Source organism: Squalius cephalus, assembly GCF_949319135.1.
Source record: "Squalius cephalus genome assembly, chromosome: 5".
NCBI classification, from domain to species: domain Eukaryota; kingdom Metazoa; phylum Chordata; class Actinopteri; order Cypriniformes; family Leuciscidae; genus Squalius; species Squalius cephalus.
Window position 1 is genome coordinate 43,890,631 of NC_137126.1, and position 25,779 is coordinate 43,916,409.

A 25,779-nucleotide genomic window follows, 5' to 3' on the forward strand; every position below is an offset into this window, starting at 1 on the left:
TGATGACACTTTGTGTTTTTAATGAGGTTAAAAAACAGAGATAAAACAATGCCCCTCAGAATCAACACAGGGAGCAAATAATGTTAAAAGTTAATGTCTTGCACTGTTGTAGGCTACAAGTCAGGCGGGTGTATTTTGCGCCATAAGCGTGGCGTTTTAAGACAGCCTGTCAAGTTAAAAAACAAAAAAACAGATCAACTTTTGAAAACGCGTCAAATCTGAAACGCTCCGTCTGGCTGTTAAACGCAAGAACGCGTCCTGTGTGAATGCCTCCTAACACCTGCGGGGGGAAATACCTTGTAGAGAGCAGCAGCTTACAATCAAGACTAAATATAGATCCATCGCGAGGGAACCCGGTCACCTCGCCTCGCCACGCAAGGCGTGTTTATCTGCATGTTGTGTTTAGCAGGAAAGTTTGATTGTATCGATGGCATCTCGGCATCTCACCCATTTTTTAAATACTCTATTTGTTTGCTAAATGGAAAAACACACGGTTTCTTTATAGGAACCTCTCAACTACACACGCGTAAAGCGCATTTTTAACTCCTTGTTCCTGGCGGTGCGCATATCCAACAAGTGCATGCTCGAAGCTCAACTGCTGTGTCTTAAGAAGCGATTGAAGAGCAAACAGATGGAGCTGCCTGCCTAACGACCTGGAGCTCGAATCGATCCACGCACCTCGCCAACACGCACATACTTTGTCGCAGTGATAAAAATGCGCGTTTGTTTGATGCGCGTCGAGTGAGCTGGTGGATTATGTGGATCTGTTAGTTTCCTCGCCGATGGAACCGCCGTAATTCGTTGTTTTGTTCATTTTTACAACAATCTAGAGACCGGGCGGTTCGCTTGTATTTTGATTGTCCGAACCCCAAAAGCCTTAGCCTACATCTAGTCCACCCGTTGACCTGCGAAGACTTGTAAATCCCCACATCTGGTTTCATGGAGAGGGCTGCGCAATTGCGCACGCTGTAAGAGAACTATCGGCGCTTTCCATGGAATCCACTCCACCCGTGATCTCCACTGAGGTTTCGGTCCGATCTGATGTGGGGTAAAAAGTTGCCGTCTGGACAGTAAATCACATATATGAGGATCAATACACACGTGCTGGTCAACAAAAAGCGCAAACATGCCTATGCATCCGGTGACTTCCACTTTGATGTACCGGGGGATCTGCACCATTCCAGATATCCTGTCGTACCGGGCACCGGTCAACCTGCCTGAGGATGAGGTGGAAGGTGAGTGAGGGGGTCCTGATGGTTTTTAAGCCCCTATTCTGTTGGATTCTATATAAAATGACTAAACGCTTACTAATTCTTGCATTGCTTTAGTCTATTTCAGCCTGTTTCCTAGACAGAAACTCGGTGTTTTCCGCACCTGTTTGTTGTTTTTTTCTTTTTTCTTTCTGTATCTGAGTGACCCAGTTTCGATTTAAATATATTTGTTAGAGAACAGTGAAGTGAAATGCTCTATCCTGTAATTTTTCTGTTTTGTTATAACAAGTTTGTTAGGGCAGTTCATTTAAGACGCGTGAAAATCCGGTTACCTGTGCATGTGTTTCTCTATGAAGTGGATAAATCTGATTGTATGATGTATTGAAAGTAGGTCTATCACATGCCAACCTGAGTTATATGCTGCAGTTGAGACATCTCTTTGGCTTTTTGAAGCAAGTGAACAAATAAGAAGTAAATCAAAATATGAAGTCTTTGACACATGCCATTCTAATCCATAACGCAAATACTAGCTCTGTTTTTAGATTCTGAAACATATTAAACTAAATATGGATATGTAATTCGCCAGAGTATTTCCATGATCTTACTCATCATCAGTGTCAGAGAGTTTACCCTGATGATTATTCAACTGAATATTAGTATAAAATCAACTAGTGGTCACATTATCCACTTGCTTTATACAACTGGCTTTTCTGATTCAGATATTTTGTGATTTATGGAGAGTAAAACACCTGTTATTGGTATGCAGCAATTAATATCTCTTTAATGTGGACCTCTCATTTGGAGTAATGACTCAGAGTCTTCAATACCATGTTATTCTAAGCATAAAACCAACACTTTCATTTTTAGCATCTGAAACATATCGCATTGTACCATATGCAAATGAATAGGCGTGTTGAATTTTTTTCTTCATAAACTACATTTTACCCCATGAGTTTCCCAATAATAGTCTTGTAATATCCCTCCACTGCACAATTTGGATGTCTCTTAAATAACACTTGATTCAGTGGCACCAAGACATGAAATATGAGTGTCAGATAGAGAGACATCCAAAATTTGCAGTGCTGCGGACCTACAGGATCAGGATTGAAAACAATTGGTTTACCTTGATAAGTATCCAATTAAATAAAAGCATTAAAATGTCATTTGAACTAGACACATAATAAACACAAATAAATGGCTTTATTGTAAAGCCACCATGCAAATGCTTTAGGTAGGCTACGTGTGAAATACAAACCATAGACAGCTCAGTGTAATCATATTGCATCATAATCCCATGCTTTTTAAATGTATTGTGTATATACTGTACAATTTTAAATCAAATTTAAAATCAATTTATTTCTTAATTGCAAAAATATAAAAGTTTGTAATGTGAGGGTCTGTAATTGTGAATGACAGCACAATCAAATACATTCATTCAGATTTTCTAGTTTCGTTTTTCTATTAAAGTCTGTTTCTGCTATTAAACATTGTATATTGACGTCTGACTGGTGTGATTGTCGGCTCAGTTCAAAGTGTCTTTCCAGGTCAATCTTTTGTGACTAAGGTTTAATTAAGTATGTCAGTACCTCATTGCAATTCCATTCACCAAGGGATGTTTTCTATCATTACATCTAGTTATAAGTAATAACCCTAAATCTCAAGGCTGATTCTCATGCTCTTAACACTTAAAAACCTGATGGTCTGAATAAACACAAGCTAAAATGATGATTTAGCCAATGTTCAGACTGCAGGCCAATCAGAATTGTTCCCAAATCAGATCTTTTCAGGCAGACTTTCTGCACTTTTAATTGCAGGTTATCAAATAGGATGACATAACCAACCTATCTGCATGTGTTGCTTTGGTAATAACAAAGGTGTACCCACGTATGTGACGAGGCTTTCAAAAAATGTAGGTGCATCATCTCACTCTCCAAATAAGCACCCAGCTTATTATTATGCAGAACTTCTGTCGCACAGAAAAATGGCGAAATCTTTCGACATGTCATTTGAACACTGTATGAATTCTTCTGGCATTTCCGTTTTGATGTTATCGTTGTGTATCACGTTAAGAGTGAGGCAAAAGACAGTTTGAAATCCGATTTGAGCAGCCAGAGCGTCCAGACTCGATCTGTAAAAATCTGATTGGAATCACATTTCAAACCATCTCCAACTGTGGTTTCACGAGTCCACACTTACATCATATTGAACAGAGTAAAGATTATGCGTATTTGGCATGCTGTCCGGGCTCGGAATTTTTAATTATCTGAACATGCTCTTCCCGAACTTTGTTAATAAAACGTCATTTTTGAATCCAAAAAAAAAAAGAAAGTTCCTGTCCAGACTTTCAAAAACCCATCTGGATAAAATCTGGTTATGCAAAAAATAGTTTCACTGGCAGTCTGACAAAGTGGCCAAAAGAGACAAATGCAAGAGATGAGAGATCACATATGGATGCTTCTTGTAGTACTTGATCGTGTGCAAACTGTTCATACACAAACATCTAAGTGTAAATGTGACAGTCAATCTATTTGCAAATGTGCCTACATGTTCACAAAGGAAAACTGTGCCACATCCCAAATCATTTACGATAGTCTGCATAGCATTTCCACAGAGATGGAAAATAGAAAGTAAAGATGAACAGACAAAGCATTGGGTTTCATCCCCGGAACAGTTTAGCTTTTCCACAGATTTGCTCATCAAATATAAACAGCTCATGGACCAAACTGTTGGTTGAAGTGCTTCACACTGACGAAGTAGGCCATGTTCTTTCTCACTCTTAGGATATGTAGTTGTTTATTTGTGAATCTTGAGTTTGAGCCAGATTTTTATATTTTTCTTTGAACTCATATGGCACGCTGGGGGCAGAAATTGAGATTGTGAGCTAGATCCGTGCATCTTTATTTAAGTTAGCGAGTTATATTTCGTCATAAAGCCGTCCTTATTCAAAATGAAGAATGAGGATAAGAGCCTCTGATAAAGCTAGAAGAATTCATTATTATTCTCAGTTGAAGAATGCTTAAAGTCTGGTTCATCTAAAAGACATTATCTCCTGACTTTATGCTCTCACACACTGGACATCTTAACCCACTAATAACATCCCTTAAAGGATTAGTTCACACACACACACACAAAAATGAAAATTCTGACCCGCTCCAAACACGTAGAACTTTTTTTCTTCAGCGGAACAATAAAGGAAGGAGAATTGAGCTTTCAAGCTTTCCAATTCATCCAGGTGTCTCGTGTGCTGTATTCAAAGTTTTCTGCCATATAAAGCTTTGTATAAAGAACAAACTGCTGTGTAATTCATTATTCACTGATAATCCTCCGTTTAAGTGGGCTGTTAACCATTAGGAATCAAGTCAGTGAGTTGAGACAGATTAGTGAAAAAAATCATTCAGACTGGTTTAATGAACCAGTTCAATTGATTCATTGAAAATATCTGATTCATGAACTCATTCACTGATTGTAGCATGAATTAATCATATGCACAGGAGAACTTCTCACAAAAAAATGTATGCCTAATTAAATATCACATATGGATGTTTCTTGTAGTAAATGATCCAAATCATATCCAAAATGTGAATGTGACAGCCAATCTATTTGCAAATGTGCCTGTCACTGAAAACCAAACAGACATATTTCAGAGATAAAAACTTGGACTAACTAACTCCATAATTAATACTTAGTTGAAGCACCCTTTGGATTTATTACAGCACTCAGTTTATTTGGATGGGAGTCTATTTACTCGACACATCTTGACTTGGGAATATTTCTCTACTCTTCTTTTTTCCTAAATTGTTCCTCAATTTAGAATAAAGGTTAGTAAAGTTGAAAGTTAATGGTGAATCTTGCTTTATTCATCAAGGCAGTCGTATGCAAATTTCATGCACACACTTTCGTGCGGTTAGTGAATGACCCATTGTTACTTCTCTCACGAGGATGAATTTCATTTGGTTCCTCATGCAAAGGAAGCAGAAAGCTGCTTTTTTTGCTGGCCTTTATTCACAGTGACCCATATGATTCACATGAACTCAATAAACATCCATTACCGGTAAGGCTTTCACTGAATGCACATTCAATACAAACCAGCCGCCGTGAGAGCGAAATTCAGTTAATGTTCAGGGTCCTCCGTGCGCCGGGAATTACCCAGCTGTTAACCACACCGACGTCAGGCGCCACATGCTATTTCAATGGCAGTTCATGACAACCAGACATCAAGCTCGTTTGGAATTTCATTAAAAGAGGTTGGCTGCGGTGACGGAAGCAAATAAAGCTGTGATTAAATTTGGTACTGTGGATGGATTTCAGAAAGCAATCTCAGAGCCCATTGTCCCAGCCAGGGATAGAAAGGGTGCCATTTGCTGCCTCTGAGAGCATGCCAGCCCCTCTTGATCAAGACCACACTGACAGCACATGCTGGACTGATGTTTTACACACAGAGTCACGTTCATAGGGTCTAAAAAACTGTTAAAAGCTCCTTCTTCTCAGTCAAAAAAGTATGCAACTAAAGAGGGTGTATCATGGAAAACAGGACTTTCTTTGCACGTCTTATTTACTTTGTTGGAATACTCTGACATGAAACTCCTTCTTAAGTCCACTCTAAAGGAAACTTTATTTTTAACTTTAAAATGATTTCAGAAATAATCATGGTGTTGACGTCACAAACATGAGCAAATCTGCATGTTTTCATATCAAAGCCTATTTGGTATTCAGCAGCTTGACAGACCCTGGTGACAGACGGTGTGAACTACATCAGTATGGAGAGGCTAACTAATCATGGGTGCGTTTCCCTAATGCCTGCAAATAGAGCAAGATGAATCGCGCTTTGGCAATTGTGGTTTTTATGTGCGCTGCCGCTGAAAAAAAGAGGAGGAAGCGAAATGTGGTCAACTTGGCATGCCAAATGGAGCTTAGTTTTAAGTTTTAGCGCCATGTTGCGTTGATCAATACGCCATCTCATGTTGCATCTTATTAGCTAGCCTGTAGACACAGGTCGTATCAGCAAACACTGTGAGATGATCATGTTAAATTTCTAACACTGTCAGAAAATGATCGCAGGCTATCTTTGAGAACCGCCGTCTTTTAACCTCTCTCACTGTAGGACGGAGGACCACAGTTTAGGAGCCACGACCAGTAATCGCCACGATTAGTCATCTTTCATCTGCAGCCCAAAATCATTCAACGTGCACTTAATTTGATCTCAGACGGATTAATCTAAAGAAGTTATTACTCCACCACCTGTGTGACATCATTAACCAACGTGGTTGAACGACAGATTTGCGACAATACGGTTTCGGGAAACAGTCGTGACTAGCTAGTTGATTTCTTCAATGATGCATCATGCTATGATACTTAAGCAAGTTACGTTGTTCACTACCAGAGATCACTAACTCATAAAATTAATTGGGAATTAGATGGGAAAGATTATGAATGAATGAATGAGGCATTTATATAGCAGAAACATTCAGGATAAAAAACTACAACATCTTTAGGATGTAAACCAAATGGGCATTTAAATGGCACAAGAATGATATTTTCATTTTGGACCGAAACGGAACTTTATAAGTGATATAATAAGATGGCATTAATAAGGAATTTATAATGTTACAACATGTTTAGATTTGAAACAAATGTTGTTCTCATGAATTTTATATTCATAGAATACTGGGAAAAATATATCAGTTTCCACAAAAATATTAAGCAGCAAAAAATATAAAATATTAAACTCTTTGCAGCATAATAATAATAAATCTGAGCAGCAAATCAGCATATTAGAATGATTTCTGAAGGATCATGTGACACTGAAGACTGGAGTAATGATGCTGAAAATTCAGCTTTGATGACAGGAATAAATGAAAATATATTTAGTTCTTTTAAATTGTAAAATATTTAATCTGACAAATTAAAAAATATTTAAACACTATGTCTGATATCTTGGAGTCATATATTTATTTATTTTGCAATGTTGCTAAATTATATTCCGTGTTTATTTATTTTTTGTGTATCTTTTTTTATGTTTCAAGGCATTGGATATGGTGTTATCTTTGAAGTTTCTACACTTTGGATGCTGAACTTGACATACATGATGTATCTTAGAGAGAATGTGTTGTAGGCTAATGTTGGTGTGACATCTACTGATGGATGCAGATCTGTCTGATCCGGCTGACAGCAGTGTAACCAACTGAATAATCTGACAGATGCTATCAATACTGGGGAAAATTCAACCAATTTTCTAGTGATCTACTACCATAATAGTATAGGAGATTGGTTTCTGCTCATAAAAATGGCCCATACTAACACCATTCTCACTAATGGGAACTACTTATCTTTTGATTCATACTTGTACTGATTATTTTGCATGTAGGAAAACCATGTAAACGTTACAGATGACTGTGCATTGAAATAGAGCTATTAAAGCACAATGGCTTTATAATTTCTAGAATGATTAAGGCCATTTTGTGCATACAGAACCTCACTCAAAAAATAAAAAGTTCAATAACCCTAACTTAATTAAACTGAGGAAAACTTTTCGACGTAATTAAATTAAGCATTTTATTAGAACAGATTTGTTCTAGTCTTGTTGTATGATCTTACATTTATTTAGTTATGCCGACTAGATGCAATCAAAATGACAAGGACGTCTGAATACATTTTTACATTTTTGGCTTTTTACCAAACAATTGATTTTTTCTTTCTGGCAGTACAAGGAATAAAGAAATAAGCTTATTTTAATGTAGAAGAGTACTAAATTAAATTATTTGCTTGAAAGAATGATGTTAGGCTTACATTAAAAATTAACTCTCAAATCACTTTCCAACATGTTTGAGTCAGTCTGGATTTACCTGCATCCGGGTGTGGTATCCGGTCTCAACGAAAACTTGAATTGTTAAAAGGGCCTTCCCGTTTGCCAAAAATAGAATGCATTGTGCATTACAGATAGACTAATTTGCCTTATGTGTTTGGGCCTGTGTGTTTGTCTCATAGTTCTTCTGAAATGAATATTATTATTAAGATAATATCATCCTTATATTGCAAATTTTTAATACTAGTGATCCCTGTCATGTAAATCCAGGCCTGTTCTGGCTGCAGCATATCATTTTATAGATTTTTTTTTTTACCAGTTTTGCAATCAAAATACACGTATATAGTTTATTTTGTGCCATATGTCTCTCTTAAACTGTGAAACCAAGTGGAAAGATCTATTTAAATGACAGATACAAGTTGTCAATTTACAAATTCACATTTTGTTTGTATTACTCAGGTAACTCAGTAATACATAATGAAAAACATGCCACAGATATTAAATAACACTTATGTGCTACTAATATGCTAATGATTCGGGGAAACCCAGCATTTTGTATTGGCGTTAGACCACAACGATGAATGTTTTGACTCTGTTAATGAATATATATGAATGTTCTGACTCTGTATAAATGTAATGGCTTTTGTACAAGTAAAATCCCAGTTTGTGTAAATTCAGCATGCAGTGCAGAAGGTACAAATCCGTTTCCTGTCACAGTACAAGAAAGATCAAATGGCTGTTTGGCAGGTAGACTGGTTTAGAAACAGACACACAGAAAGAGGAGTGATTCACTTGAGCGTATCTCACTGACAGACGAACATGAGAGCAAACAAACCTTCCACCAGCAAGGTCTGTTTTTTATTTCTCCATCACATTTCTCTTTCCACACACTGCCTGTTTTGCAGGATCATAAATGAGAGGAAACAGAGGGACATTGGCATATTTTCTGCTCGAATCTTTAATTTGATGCAAATTCGGAATAACTTCATTATCATATCTCACTTTTTTGATCTGATTTGTTTGCAGTGCATGTAATATTTTTCCATTTTTGAGAAATTCAATAGCTGTAGGTCACAAAAAAATGAGGGCGCAGAAAATATTTGGAGTGTTAGAAATGGAAAAATGCTTGTTTTCCGCATAAATGTGCATTAGGGATGCAAAGAGATAAAGTCAAATGGACTCCTCTGGCTAAATTTACAGAATGTTTGATTGGTTTGTTGTGAAAATTATTATTATTATTATTATTATTTGTACAGTGCATGTTAATAGGAATAAACATCCATGTAATATATATGTCAAAATCTGATAAGGTGTAATAATGGAATGACAGTTTAATAAAAAGTGATTTTTCACAATTTTTTTACAACAGGATTTTCATTTTCATGGGTTTGAATAAAATATTTTTTATATGAGGGACAATAAAAACAACTTTGTGCAACCAAAACCACTCCTTTGTAAAAATAAAATAAAAAAATAACTTGATTTTCAAAAGTCAACAAATTTGTGACAGCTGAATGTAACATTTTTGACAATCCAAATAGGTCATGTAATTTATTAAGCCACGAAATAAACTTTTATTGTAAAAAAACATTTAGAAAATTTTAAGCCTGTTTTATAATTATCCAAAAATCTAATATAGTTCACCCCTCGTGCACATTATCACGTCCGTCAAAAACTTATATTAGAAGTTTTGGGTTGGAATATTAGAACTAAAAACATTGACATAAAACAATTATGGGCATCAATCACTTCACTGAGTATTTGCCAGCTAAGAAATAAATAATTACTACCTTATGACCCATCTGTTTTCAAATCCACATGATTTGAATATCACGACAAATGTCTGTCAAAAAAATAACGTGCACAATTACACAGTAGTGTTTATGAGAAGCAGAGTTTTGATACTGTTATCATCTCTGTGTAAACAATTCAAAAACGTGATTTTGTGAAAACGGTGACGGCATGCACATGCATATTAGGTGTTTAGTCTATTAGCGTGCGTATTTAAATGCTTATATGCACGTAGTCTTTCTTTACAAAATGACCAATTACTTGTCTGGCATGGAAAATACAGCATTTTTCCACGGATTGGGAATCATTTTCATAACGTTTTCATCTGTATATAGGAAAAAACTTTTGTTACGAAAAAAGCTTTTGTCGTGTTGATGAGGCCTTCGCAGGGGATAGTCTAGTTGACACGGCCTTTGCTGACACTTCAGGGTTGCGTTGTGGTCGTGTTTAGGCGCAGGTCCTTCATCTGGATACGGCCCAGATCCGGCTGACTACGGTAAACCTTGGGATAATCAGAGAGACTAATATTAGCGTAGATGATAACGAGTACATATCTAGGTATTATCAACTGGCCAGTTATCTAGTCATAAAGTATATGCACTTTTAGGCAAATATGTAACGAATACTGCACAGTTAGTTATTAACAGACTCCAACAGGGTGATCTTGCATTAGTGTAAAAGGGTTTATTTTGCAATAATGGCTGAATAATTTTACTTCATCACACTTATTACATTAGCCTACCACACAAATAAATAAATAAACTGAAATATTCAGTTAAATTGTTTTATTGTGCAAAAAAACAAAACAAAAAAAAACCTGACAGCAGAATGTCACGACTGACCAATCAGAATAGAGCTTCCAGTAACATTAATAGATCATTGGTTCAAAGTTATCTGATCTTTAATAACATAATCAAAACATCAATAGCACAACAATGTTGTTTATACATCATTCATGGAATGTTTTTCTGAAACATTTTTGTTGGACATTAGTCTAATGTTTTTAAACATTACTTACTACTTTTTTCAGATGGTTCAGAGAACATTGAAAAGTAACATTCCCATAATATTGAGAATATGAGAAAATAGAGAATGTTAATATTTTCCATAATGTTCACATAACCATTTAAAAATTGAAGTTTTGAACGTTCTGAGAACATTAAAATAACATTTTCATAACTTTATGGGATCATTATCAAAACGTTCTTAGAACATATTCAGATGACATTTATGTGACATTTCTAATTTAAACGTGGTGTGTGTGTGTGTTCTCATTTAAATACTGATATTTCACATTATGGAACAAAAATATAATAGCATAATAAAAGTAACTAAACAAGTGCCTAACAATGATGTACTTGATAAAAATCTCTCTGCATAAATCTGCTGTGCATTTCTCTGTGAGGGCAGCTTGTTTCGTGGAGCATGGACAGGAGGGTCAATTTACACACACTCTGACTTTCAATTACCAACATATCCACTGGTGAGAACTAGACGAGGGTTCTGCTCCCGCAGCTTTCCAAAATGGTCTTCCAAACCCCTATTTTTTAAATAGGGTGCCATTTTGTTTTATGGGGAAATAAAATAAATTGCGTTTTCAGACTACAATATACAAGATCTTCTGACTGTCACTGCTCGTGTGTGTATGTGTGTGTGTGTGTGAGATGCACCTTTTTAAACTGAATGTACGTTCAATCAAATATGAAAACCTGACACTGACCGATACCATTAATCACTATTATACCCAACCCCAAAACAACACGCTTGACATTTAAGTGACGGCATTGCACTTTCAACAGATGGCCCTCTGGGATGGGCACAAAGTTGTGCTATGGACACTTTAAGGTAAAGCGGCTCAAGAGACAATAGGTTACCATTGATAGATGGAGGGCTTTGTTTATTTGTGTTATGTTTCAACTCTTTTGGGAGGGGTGAAATATGGATCCTGGTACAGCCTACATGTCCAGGCAGTTGAGTCGGCTGTAGTCAAGCTCAAACTTGCTGTTTTAATTTTAGATTTAGATAGAAGCTGTTTGCTCGCAAGTCGCAACAATGAAATTGCTTATGAGCTGTTAACAAAATCAGTAATAGAACTATACCATTGCAGGCTTGCTTTTGAACATCTAATACTATGTTTAAAACTGCAATGGACTGGTTAGTTGGTTTATTTATGATGATGGTAACTAATTAGACCTTTAGCAGGATGGCTACATAATTTTTTTATTAGCACATTAGCTCAGTAAATATATATATAGTTTTATTAGTATTTAGATGCGTGTTCCAGACAGATTGTCTGTAGGTTACATTGTTACACCAGTAGCTGGTGTAGTTCAAGTAGTAAAAGGCTTTACACTGCCAAAGCATTGATAACATTAAAGGCAGGGTAGGTGATTTGTTCCAGAAACATTTTTTGTTGCTGGTTTAAAGTTTCTTCACATCCTAATAGCAATCACTAAGTTAAGTGGTCTAAATGTATTTATATGTATATATATATATTTCGTCTGTGGAAGGAGTATATGACCATAAAATGTTCGTCCAATCATTGAATTTGGTCATTCATACCTGCCTGTCAAAGTATGTATTTTCATACCACACCCTGCTCGCGCAGACATCACATGATATCAGTTATCTATGCAGAGTTAGACAGACGTCAGTCGCCGAGCACCGCAAACGAAACAGCAGCCGCCTTTTACAGTTCCTCCTGAACCAAAACAATGAGCTTATGCTGCGTTCATGCCAACTACTGTAATTTGGAAGAGATGGAAACCCGTGACGTTATTATCGGAGCGGTTCGAGACTCGAATTTATGCGTTTCAATGACAACACTACCAACGCTGAAATGAATCTGCAGAAGTCATGTGGTACAGGTCAGTGCTCTTTAAGTTGTTTATGTTCATTGTTATTGTAATGTCATGCGAGACGTGTTAATTTAAGGCCGTCTTTAAGGCCGTCTCTCGTGATGCTTTGTAAACTCTGCTGTGTGCGTTCATGTGTTTTGGAGGAGGCGTGGCTTTGGAGACTCTCTGAAGGGAGGGTGGGATCTTATGCTTTCAAAGCTAGCTTGTTATTACCAGCCTCTGAAAATTGCCTATACCCTAACTTTAAATTACAGACACATTTTCTAATTGTTATTTTCATTCCTTTTATTTAGTTCAGTTTAGTTTAATATATTATTTATTATTATGTGTGTAAGACTTTTTTTCTGAGTTTATTCATTTACAACGACTTGTTCAAAAACACAGATTCAAGTCAATGAATCTTTCACTCAACTGGTTCGTTCAGAAGCACTGATGCATTCTGGAACGAAACAAGTGACTTGCTAAACCGCATTTACTCATAATACTTTTACCATACCTTTCTATGGCAGAAATAGTAAGAGTATGCTAGGATGTGGTTCCGAGTTCAGCAACTGTCTTGAGCGAGTTATTGAATAATTCACTGAATGATTCGTTCTAAACCACTGGTTCATTCCGCGGCGCCAGTAGACTACTGCCTGTTGCTCTGAGATGCAACAGCTCGTTCTGCTTTACTGTCCATTCTGTTACATACTGTCAACATTGTTACTCTACCTTAGTAACAGAGTTTAATGGTAACAGAATTGACCATTTTAAACTTTTTAGCCAAAAAACTCCACTTGCTAGCATAAATGCTAAGAGCACATGGTACTAATGAAATCATGATTAAAAGACTTAAACAACCCACTGTGATCAGTGATTAATTCTGTTTTCCTTTTGACATTGTGGTAACAATTTTGACGTTTTACTAAAAGTATCTAACTTTTAGTAAAAGTTAGTAAAAACAAACAAACAAAAAAAAAAGTTTAGTAAAAAAATAACTCTTTGTGTAAGAACTTTTAAGATTAAAATATTTTATCAGAGAGACCACATACCTTTCAGTGCTTCAGATTTTATCAGTGAGGGAAAGTGACATCATTTCCTGTATCTTACGTAGATGTGGGAGATAATTCCACCAATTTAAAGGCAAAGTTTGGTTCAAAGTTTGGAATTGACGCAAGATTTATGGACACATTTCTATAAAATAAAAGTCATTTTTAAACAATTTAATGTTGTAGAATAAGGAAAATTACCATTTAGGGCTTTTATAAATGAAATATTTTGATTACACAACGAGACATGATGGAAAAAATACACTGACTAATTCGGACAACAAGAAATCATGATTTTCAGCTAAGACACTTTTTACAGAAAATATTATAATTTTATGGCCTGTAACATCTTGTGATCCATGACAATGATTAGCAAATTATAAGAATAGAATAGAATTAAAAATATAACCATTAGAAAAAAGCAGAAAAAAATAATGACTTTGGACTAAATATGTACCTGCAATTATAGAATCACCCTTATGTAATTGCAGTGGAATTGAATGCGCTATGCAGTGCTCTTTCAGAGATGTGCATTTATTGCATGGATGAAGAACACAATGTTTAAAATGCATATACACAGTTCAGTTGAATGATAACATTTGCCCTCTTCAGTGCTGTTAAACTGTATGTACGAAGCAAACTGTTTGCTGAGAATATCCACAAATTAACACTGAAATAGTTATACTATAATGTAAGTAATGTAAGTAGTGTACCCCCCAAACTCTCTGGCCATTGTGTAATTCGCACCCTGCTTGTATTGAATAAAATCCTACAAAAATCTTTGAGAAACACCAACAATCTGAATAATATGTAAAGTGTTTATCGTTATGTTTGTGAGTATTTCAACACAGTGTTACTGTGTCAGCCGAAATCCTGATTGGCAGCATGATTGGCGCTTTAAGAGCTTATCCAGAAGAACGGTTTGTCTGCATGAGCTTTGTGATTCACATTCACGCTTGTAATGTAGGTCTCAACTTGGAGGGTAGGCGTTATGGGGGCGTAAGTTCATATAGGTCAAATACGACTCTCTCAAATCACAGTAACACAATACCACAAAGCGGTAGGAGCGGAGATGAAGTTGTGATACATTTTGGCTCAGGATTTACAGAGCAAGGTCTAAAAATGTAAGCAGGCTGGTGGCTCAGATACACAAAATCAGAAGATGTCAAAGAGGGGAAAGTAACACATGAGATGTCTATGGAATCATGAAGCTTTTTATCACTCTCTCCAGGGCTATGCACCCACCAACATCTTGGGTGCAACCCCTCTCATTATTAAAATAAAAAATACATGAAATTAGTTACATACTGTAGAACACTTTTAAATGACCTTTATATTTATCAATTAAAATAAATATGTCTTTTGTTGGCATAATGCTGGAATTTGAAAATGAGCTAAATTAATGTTGTGCATTACTGACATAAATTAAACTATTTATTATTATTATTGGTAACACTTTATTTTAAGGTGACGTAGTTGCGTGTTACTGCATGTGCTTACTAGTAATAACAGTAAATCTTGCATAATTACAAGTAACTAACCCTAAACCAAACCCCAACCCATAACCGTAACTCTATAGTAAGTACATATAGTTAATTAATATTACTCAGTACTTACTTGAGTAAGTCCAATTTAACTACGTCACCTTAAAATAAAGTGTAACCTTACTAGTATTATACTATTATTATTTAGATGCATTTACACTGCAATTACAGTTGCAGGAATAATGTTATGAAATTTGTGTTTTAAATGTAAAATTTGAAAATATAGAAATATGGAAATATGAAATGACAAAATGAATTGACACTTTTCTGAATATGATACTTTTATATGAAACTGAAACCTCCAGTAGGTGGCGGCAAGTCTAAGTGAGTCAAAGAATCATTTATTCACTGATTCGTTCAAACCAGCTGATTCATGCATGAACGAAACACCGCTCAGGGAGACTAAACTTTGTTCAGAACTATTTTTATTCGTGAAATAGAGCAAAAACAGTCAAAATTGACATTACTGTGTTAATGAATATCAACTTAAAATGAACAGTTGTATGAAAATGAAAATGTGAAAATAGTATTTGTGATCGTGCTGATATTCGGGAAAACATCGTGTAATATTGCTTAAATAGATCACATGATATAAACATAAAAGACAAAATGTCATACATGGAAAATTCATATCTTGAATTTTGCAGGCATTTTTATTCATTTTGGTGGCATTTTCAACCACTCACTCACATGCCAACACTTGGGGTCTATCTGTGCACATGCCTGATTCTCTCCCTCTCTTCTCTTTCAAATCTCGAGACAGATTTTAGGAGCAGTTTTTCAGACAGCAGATCAGCGTTCCTTTGTGAATGTTTGACAATGACTGCAGACAGTCAAACAATTTTCAGTCTCAGGATCTCATTTTATTGAATTCTTCCACAGGTCATGTGATCAAGTCTAAGACACTTTTTAAAACAAATTAGGGTAGATATTTGATAATTCACTACAATTAATTTTATCTCTAATGTACACACCTTTTACAAGTGGGTTAAAAAGATAGTTCACCCAAATATGAAAATTATTTACTCATGTTGTTCCACAACGGATTTTATTTTTATTTATGTATTTTTTGCTTATTTAACTAAATGTGACACATCTATTCAAATATGTGTGATGGGTTTTTTAATTAATCATAACTAACATTTGTTTTTCTCGCAGGAACAATATTCATATGCTTTTGAATTTTGTATGTGTCTCATTTGACGAAAACTCGTGACTTTGGTTGTGTGAGTGTAAAAATAACAAATATGGGAAATGAAACTAGACAGATATCTAAACTTGAAATCTTGTGATTATGAAGTAACAAGAGGGCTTGTCTATGAAGAACCAATCAAATTGTGGGGAAATTATGTAATGATTCATGTAATTTTTGCCATAACCCTATTTTATAAAAACCGTTGTATTCGTGTTTGCTGGTGGGATTCTCAATTATATTTGCCTGAGATCATCCGGCCGTGCTTCTTCTTGGGGGAGATTCTCTGAGAACTGTTCGGGATCTCTCCCGGCCGTGATTAAAGCATTTAGAAGACATTTGCTAAAGTCTGTCTGTCAATTATTGCTGCGCAGCAAGCTAGTTAGGGAAGCAAGTAAGTTAGGGTAAGGAACTCGAAGCCAGTTGTCGACTGTAGACGCAAGAGCTAGAAAAGATCATGTTCCATGAAGATATTTAGTAAATTTCCTGCCGTTAATATGTATAACATTTAATTTTGTAAGTGAATGCAGCACAATCGTGAACATAAATGGACAATTTTGAAGGCGATTTTTTTCAATGTTTAGATTTTTTTGCACCCTCAGATTCCAGATTTTCAAATAGTTGTATCTCTGACAAATATTGTTCTATCCTAATAAACCATACATTAATGGAAAGCTTATTTATTCAGCTTTCATGTGAATCTCAATTTCAATCTCAATTTAAACAAAATTGACCCATGTGACTGGTTTTGTGGTCCAGGGTCACATATGTGGATTTTAGAGGGTGTAAGAGTTAGGATAAGAACATACATTTTGGTTTGTTCCATGTAGCTATTGGCCTCAGAGCTATTTTTTTTATATCATAGCAATGAATTAACAATTCGTTCCCAAGTCTTACTAATACGTCAACACGTTTCACTAATTTGTTCCCTCACTTTAACTAAATCGTGTGCACAATATAATAATTTGTTAATCTTGTTTTACTAAATCGTGGCCGCGTTGTGATAATTAATTATCTTTCAAACATTGGAGCGCCTCGGGAGTGACCGATCCTGGAAGTACCAATTACACCACTTCTGTCAGCTGACAGACCAATCACAGCAGTTATCGGGGAGTCCTGTCTCCCTCATATATATCACTGTGAGCTGTCCCCACTTCATTCTCGTTTTCTTCCCCATGAAGATCCTTATTGGGAAGCTATCCTCAGCAGAGCAGCAGGGAGTGGCCGCAAAACAGTTCACTTGACAAGCCTGTGTATATAGGTACGTCTATTATTTTTTCCTTAGTCTTCCAAGGGAATATTCACTGTCAAAGTGAATATTTTTCTTCTTCTGTCTTTTCTGGTGGGAACTAGCGCGTCAAGGCGAGTTCTCATTTTTCAAATCTTGAGCCGTTACAGCTCATTTTTCCTTTTTCCTCACATTGAGTGGTGTGATGAAGTTAACATCTCGGTGTTCGCATATCTGTTAGGCGACTGAGAACCCACCCTACAGGGCAGGTAAGGGTGAAGATCCCTCTCGCCTGTGCACTTGTGGGTCTATGATTTCGTTCAAAGACTCTTATCCTCTATGTATTGCGTATCTAGGAGTTAGACACACAGGCCATTTCTCATTAAGGGTATTAGAGAGCAGAATGCGAGTCGTGGCAGCGAATAAGGAGGATTCAAGTTTTTCTGCGCCACTCAGAGAGAAAGATGGGCCTGCTCAGCAATCCCAGTATAGCTGGGGAGAGTTAAAGGGACACTCCACCCATTTGCATTAAGCTTTGCATTGTTAGAAACCCAGTCATACTATTGAATGGTCGTGCAACACTCTCTCATTTTCCCCTGAGACGGGAGAAATCCGTTATTTACCTTTTACACTTCCTCCTACAATGACGCAAAAATCGTCATTTTGCGTCATTGTAGGAGGAAGTGTAAGAGGGGGGGATTTCTGTTGAGACTACAAGCACTAGTTCCTCATCTTTCCCAGGGGGCGGGACCCGCTCACGCTACAGACCTATTACAGATCAGTGGGTGGGACTTTACTCTCTGAAACTGAAAGCAATATCCTCCATCTTGTTTGAAGCTAAGCTAACAGGCACTGTGGAGGCAGATGTAAAGTAATGACAATAGCGGAGGAGAGTGCTCAATATGATATAGAAGAAGAGGATTTCGGAAGTCTGATGCTTGAATCAGGTGTTTGTGGCTACCTTTACAAGCCGCATTATAGCGAAGAGCAGCCGAGGCAGAAGACCTGCCTGCCGCGGACGAGGAGCCCGGACTGGCTCGAGTTAGGGCGGACTGGTGGCGCCGGTGATCTCACTATGCAACTCATAGACTGTAAGATGCAACTATGAACACAGAGATAGTGTCCGTCTGCGGCAAAGAATTTCAACGATGACAATTTCTCCTGGACGAAATCTCTGAATCAGACGAGGACACGGACGTTTGTGTTGAGAACTATCCTAGTTTCGCACCGCATATGTTCTGACTGAACATCCAGGTACCATGCAATAATTCACCTTTTCGAAAGAAATACAAACGAGGAGTAATGGACTAATGAGTTCGCCAACTAACGAGACATTTTGTGTGAATGTGAAATGAATTTCAAGCTCTGGTGGTAGCTAGCCTTGTAGACGGAAGAGTGATTTCTCTTATAGGCAGATATGCGCTTTCTGGATTAGTGGGAGTGGCTTGCGGAGCTGTGCAATGTGGTGCATTGTGGGAGTTGTTGTCTTTCATACAAATGCGTCCTGAAGTTATTTTTTGTCTTTCCTCGGTCACGAAGGCACCAAATTCAAAATTTATTTTACATTTCGACTACATATATGACCCACTTTAAATAAAAAACAATGTTCAAATGGGTGGAATGCCCCTTTAATGTATGAAATGTTTCCCGAACTTCCCCCTCGCTTTAAATCAGGCACCCTTGGCTGGGGATAAAGAGGAGGAGGAAGATGATGAGATGATTGCTCGTCTCTTGGAAGAAGATTTCGAGGAAGATGAAGAGGATGCAATTCTCATTCCTAATCTCTCTTCCAGGCCTAGCAGTGCGACAGGTGAGTCACCCTAACCCATACAGGGAGACTTGGAACTTATTGAAATGTGTTGGAGAGCAGCTGCTTAACTCTCTATCGACTGGTCATCACAACAGGAAGGCCAGGGCACAGAGAGAGATTTATATGATGGGAAGAAGCTGCTGTCACACACTTCCCCAGCCAAGCATGCTTCGTCCCAGCGTGCATCGCAGAGATGCATCGTTTTTGGTACAAGCCTTTCTCTCATAGAGTGCCAGTTAAAGGTTTCTCTAGACTGGATGTACTCAACATGGAGGAACTGGGGATGTCAACCCCAATATGGAGGAACTGGGAATGTCAAAAAAAGTAGAATTGTCTGTGGCAAGTCACCTCCACCCCAATCGCCGGACAGCCCTATCCTCCGTCTCTCCTTCACTCCCAGGATGGACAAAGAGGCTTTCTGCTTCTCTGTTTCAAAAAAATCTACCACTTATCTGCCTTGGCTGTCAGAGCTTTAAACGCCACCTCACTGCTCACAGCATATCAGGCTGATTCAGGTCTCCTGATTCAGCATTGTGGGAAGAGATCTGCATCATTGCCGATCTCAACCTCCGGTCATCCAGAGGAGCAGTCCAGATCTGTGGCCGCAGCATGGGCTTGGCAGTGGTGGGTGAAAGAGCGCTGTGGTTGGGATTATCAGGCCTGTCAGAAAGAGAGAAGGCGGAGTTCCTTGATGCTCCAGTGGAGCCGAAAGCCCTTTTCGGGGCTGCTGTGACAAATATGTGACAGCAGTGTGACCTTTGGAAGAAAGATGGAGAGGCTTTTGATATTTGCCTCCCCAGGAAGCCCACTTTTCGTCCATCCTATTCTGGATTTACAGAACCTCAAAAACACCTCAGAAAATACAAGTTCAAATTGTTGACGTTAAAGATGTTATCACAATTTATTCATCCTAAAGACTGGCTTACGTCAGTCCATCTGAAGGATGCATATTTTCACATAAGCATCTACCCGACACACAGAAAATTCCTCAGGTTTGCCTCATTTGGAGAGCTTAGGCTTCAAGATAAACAAGACAAAAAGCTGCACAGGAGATAATTTACCTGGGTCTCAGACTGACCTGTATCAAGAGTTTCTGTCGGAGGAGCGCATCAGGTAAATTCGTGGCTGTCTATCCCTTTTTCAGAAAGGAAGAGTTCCATTCAGACTGTGCTTACGTCTTCTAGAGCTGATGGCCTCGACAGTTTCTGTCATTCCAACTGGCCTGTCCAAAACGCCACCTCAACTTCAAAGTGATAGTGATGTCACTCTGCATGTACACTCTCCATCCGTGGAGAAATAGCTCTTTTCTTGAGTCAGGGCAGTTTCTCTGAGAAAGGTGGTTACAACGGATGCGTCGCTAACAAGTTGCACACAAACTTCCTGGAACTCTTGAAAGTGTTTCTGGCATTTAAACATTTTGTGCAGTTATCACAACTACATACTACTACCTGACAGACATCAGAGATTCTTAGCCAATCAGAACACTTGGAGGTGGATGTCTGGCAATGGAGTTTGGGGCGTGATTTCCTGTTTTCGATACAATCACATATGCATTTGAGAAACAAGTGCATACAAGTTTTTTGCCAAGTGTACCACACAAGTTCTGAACAGTGAAGCCAAAATGTTTCTATCTCCCCTAGGTAGCTGGATGCAGTATAGCTCATAAACCCTGCCCTCTACATGTAAACTAATGGGAGCTGAGACAAACTAAACAATCAAATTACATTTCAAATAATTTTTTTCCAAAGATGGTTTCTGTCATTTTAGGTAGTTATTTTTAGATATGCTATAAAAATGGCGGTGTGACGTTGTGATTGATTGCTGAGATTGACAGCTTCTCTGAGCAAAGTAGTCACTGAGGCACCAACAGACTTTTTTGGGAGGAGATTGGAGCTTTAACTTTAATTTCTACATTTCCATAACTGTATATTTTACACCGACATAATGAGTTGCTCTGCAGTAAACTGTACTAACCGATCTGCAGGAGTGTTCACGCATTCCGAGTTCACTACTACACAGACTCGGGTTCCGAGTTCACTACTGCGCAGACTCGGGTTCCGAATTCTCTACTGAGCAGACTCGGGTTCCGAGTTCACTACTACACAGACTCGGGTTCCAAGTTTACTACTGCGCAGACTCGGGTTCCGAGTTCACTACTGCGCAGACTCGGGTCCCGAGTTCTCTACTCCGCAGACTCGGGTCCCGAGGTCACTACTGCGTGTTTCGAGTTCTCTACTGCGCAGACTCGGGTCCCGAGTTCACTACTGCGCGGTTCCGAGTTCCCTTACTGCTCGGACTTGGTCCCCGAGTTCACTACTGCGCGGTTCCGAGTTCACTACTGCGCAGATTCGGGTTCCGAGTTCACTACAGCCTTGGATAAGACTTGGGTCCTGAATCAGCGCAAGATGTCAGCGGCATATTGGGACATTGGCGGCTTTACTTTTCTACAGTGGAAGAGAGTGAAGGTGCATTGTCCATCTTTTTTTACAGTCTGTGGTTTTTGTAAGATGTTTTGGTGCTGCTAGTGGCTGAAGAACATATGAACGGGTTCCGAGTTCACTACTGCGCAGACTCGTGTTCCGAATTCTCTACTGAGCAGACTCGGGTTCCGAGTTCACTACTGCGCAGACTCGTGTTCCGAATTCTCTACTGAGCAGACTTGGGTTCCGAGTTCAGTACTGGGCAGACTCGTGTTCCTAATTCTCTACTGAGCAGACTCGGGTTCCCGAGTTCACTACTACGCAGACTCGGGTTCCAAGTTCACTACTGTGCAGACTCGGGTTCCGAGTTCACTACTGAGCAGACTCGTGTTCCAAATTCTCTACTGAGCAGACTCGGGTTCCCGAGTTCACTACTACGCAGACTCGGGTTCCAAGTTCACTACTGCGCAGACTCGGGTTCCGAGTTCACTACTCCGCAGACTCGTGTTCCGAATTCTCTACTGAGCAGACTCGGGTTCCGAGTTCAGTACTGGGCAGACTCGTGTTCCGAATTCTCTACTGAGCAGACTCGGGTTCCCGAGTTCACTACTACGCAGACTCGGGTTCCGAGTTCACTACTGCGCAGACTCGTGTTTCGAGTTCTCTACTGCGCAGTCTCGGGTTCCGAGTTCTCTACTGTGCAGACTTGGGTCCCGAGTTCTCTACTGAGTTCTCTTACTAAGATTCTTCTGAATTTTTACTATTGTGTAATTGAGAGTGTCCTAACTAGTTGTATTACTGTGTGGTTTGGTAATCTCACCCTGAAAGAGAAGAAGGCTTTGAACAAAGTGGTTCGCTCAGCCAGCAGGATCATTGGCTGCACTTTGCAGCTCCTGGAGGTTACATATAAAGCTAGACTCTTGAATCGAGCTTTAAAACTTGTTAATGATGCCTCAGACCATCCTGCAGGGGCCTTCTTTGAGATGCTTCCCTCAGGGAGAAGGTATCGCTCTGTCAAATGTTCTAATCATCGCCATTTAAACAGTTTCTTTCCCCAAGCTGTAATCACTTTAAACAAAGCACTTTAAATTAGGCACTTTAAATTTATGTGTGGATTTTATTGTACAGCATTTTACTATTGAGTTTTTATGTGGCACCTGCTTGTCTGTTTTATGTTATGTCCTCTTATGTGTTGACATTGTACTTTGAGCTTCTTGCACATTTTTTTCCAATGTGGTTTTACACTGCAAATGGCTAATAAAGTGAACTGAACTAAGTAACTGTGCAGACTCTACAAAGGAAGAGAGTGAAGGTGCATTGTCCATCTTTTTTTACAGTCTATGGTTTTTGTAAGATGTTTTGGTGCTGCTAGTGGCTGAAGAACATGTGAGTTGTGATTGCCAAGCAACAGTCACTGTTGTGATGCTAGAGTGTTGTGGATAGTTGCCAGGATATTGTTATACAGTTGCTAGGGCCTTCAGGGTGGTTGCTAGGGTGTTATTGCAGGGCCAAATAAAAAATCCCACACTTAAGTCTCAATGATATTTTCATCTCTAGATATGACTTGGGTCTCTCCTTTATTGTAAGTTTATGAGATTATTATTATTTTATTTTTTTTGCTTATAAAACTTTTGCAACTTATTCTTTAATTTTTGGGGAGACTTTTGCCTCCTTTTTTATTCAAAAGACAAAGTGGATAGTGACAGAAAAAAAATGAAGAGAAAGATTGATCACAGCCTGGACACTGGTGTTTATGAGCATGGACAGTTTTTAGTAAAAATTGTGCCGTGTAAATTGTTTTCAGTGCAGATTTTGTGCCACGTTTTGCTGTTACTTGATTTGCATAATTCTTTCAGTGAAACGGACAATAAAACAATGCAGAGAGTGCATGCAAATAAACGGAGCCATCAGCCGACACAATTTATCCTTCCTTAGTGAATTCACCTAATCTTTTTATCATACTTTATTTTATGGTGGAATTTGGAAAATTGCTTTGATAGTGTTGTATCCTCACTGACCCTACATTTTCAAAAACATCTTTTATGCATAATAGTGAAGCACGATAAGAATAAGGATGAGTTTCACTGCCAATGTCTCCCAGCTTAACTGCCATTTTTAGTGGCCTTTATTCAGTTGACCGGGAGGCAAATGCAACCGCTTTTCCACAACCCGAAACCGTGTGTGATTAAGGCTCCTCTGGAGGTTTACAGGATCAGACTGCCAAACGAGAGAACCCCCCTCCGACACCAAGGCCCTGCGATGTATTTAATGCTTATGTGAATACTCCAGAGTCTTGTTAAAATATGGTTACTGTAATATTCAGATCGGCTGGGCCGCCTCACCACACAAGATGGATTAAGCCTGCCACAGATGTTTAAAAATAGTCCGGAGGACACACACACACAGGCGTTAGATGCACATAGACATGCTAGTATAAAGACACACTCTCATTGTCAAACCACAAAGTTGGAGACTGCCTCTGAAGAAAATGATTTTTAAGAGTTTTACATAAAGAGCTCATTTGAGGGAAGCCTGTTGTGGAAGGGGAACGGACGCAGCTGATAGATCTACACCAGGGAAATGAGAGATTATGGAATATAGCTGAGCGGAATTGCCAAGTGTGGGATTGGAGTCAAGTATTGCTGGGAATGAATATATATATTTATGCTTTTTTCATGAAGTTAGTGACGGCCCTGTTTTTAAATGGATTAAACTAACTATCTATCTATCTATCTATCTATCTATCTATCTATCTATCTATCTATCTATCTATCTATCTATCTATCTATCTATCTATCTATCTATCTATCTATCTATCTATCTATCTATCTATCTATCTATCTATCTATCTATCTATCTATCTACATCCATGATGAATTACTTTAAATGAAAATCTAATGAGTGAGCCATTGCATACATAATGGATTATATTCAAGTTTTCCCTGCATAATTTGTTTGCAAGTGTGTTTGAGAGAGAGAAAAAGGCTTGTGTTGAAGACTTGAACATTATTTAACCCCACACATGCACTTTCATGTCTTTCTCTTTCAATAACATCTCTATAAGAGAACTGTGGGAACACATTACAGCTTTGAAGTGCAACCTCACCTTCATACATCAAACAGGGCTTCAGCATGTATTAAAAGCACCCTGCCTTGAGATGATAGAGATCCTGCAAGCCCTTTCAAGCTCCCGGGACTTTTAAAAGGAAGGTGAAAGCGGATTAAACACAGTGGTTCAATATAAAAAAAAAAAATCCCAGGACAACAAACGGACAGAAAAGTGTATTGATGGCAGAATTTGATCTGAACACTTTGTGATTTGTTGGTAGTGTGATGTCATGATTTGATTATACAATCATTGAATCGGAACATCATTTACTCACCCTCATGTCGTTTCAAACCTGTTCGACCTTTTCTTCTCGGGAACGCAAAAAGAGATGTTAGGCAGAGTGTTCAAACAGCTCTTTTTCATTCAGTCAAATGCGGACGGAGCTGTCAAACTCATGATCAAATTATAAAAGTATAAAAATTTTGGTCCATATAACATCCCTATTTATTTCCACTAAATGGAAATGAGCAGAGTGAATATTTGGCTTATCCTCTGCTTAAATCACATGGTTGACAGTGTTGACAGAACTTTTTTGGACTATTTTGGAACAAAACAGCAATGATGTAAATTGCAAAACCATTAATGAACAGATCTTTAGAAAATTAAGTAGCAGACATAATGGAAGAAAATTTGGTTACTAAAATTAAAGCTGTAAAATGAAACGCTATAATTACATTCAAACCAATTCTTATAGTCTTAATGCAATGACAACCCCCTGAGCATATGGTCATCAGATATGAATGCCACGTGAGAGGGAGTTTAAACGGGTTTCTACTCTTCTCTGTA

At 38.1% G+C, this 25,779-nt stretch overlaps 1 protein-coding gene across 1 annotated transcript in view; it reads left to right on the forward strand.

The window, feature by feature from the left end:
• The first annotated feature begins 236 nt into the window (after positions 1 to 236).
• Positions 237 to 25,779, forward strand: part of cabp7a (calcium binding protein 7a) — a 40,861-nt gene continuing 15,318 nt past the window's right edge. Inside the window, exon 1 of the mRNA XM_079872446.1 lies at positions 237 to 1,235. Coding sequence (XP_079728572.1) covers positions 1,127 to 1,235 — 109 coding nt within the window. The 5' untranslated portion in view covers positions 237 to 1,126. The remainder of the gene's footprint in view (positions 1,236 to 25,779) is intronic.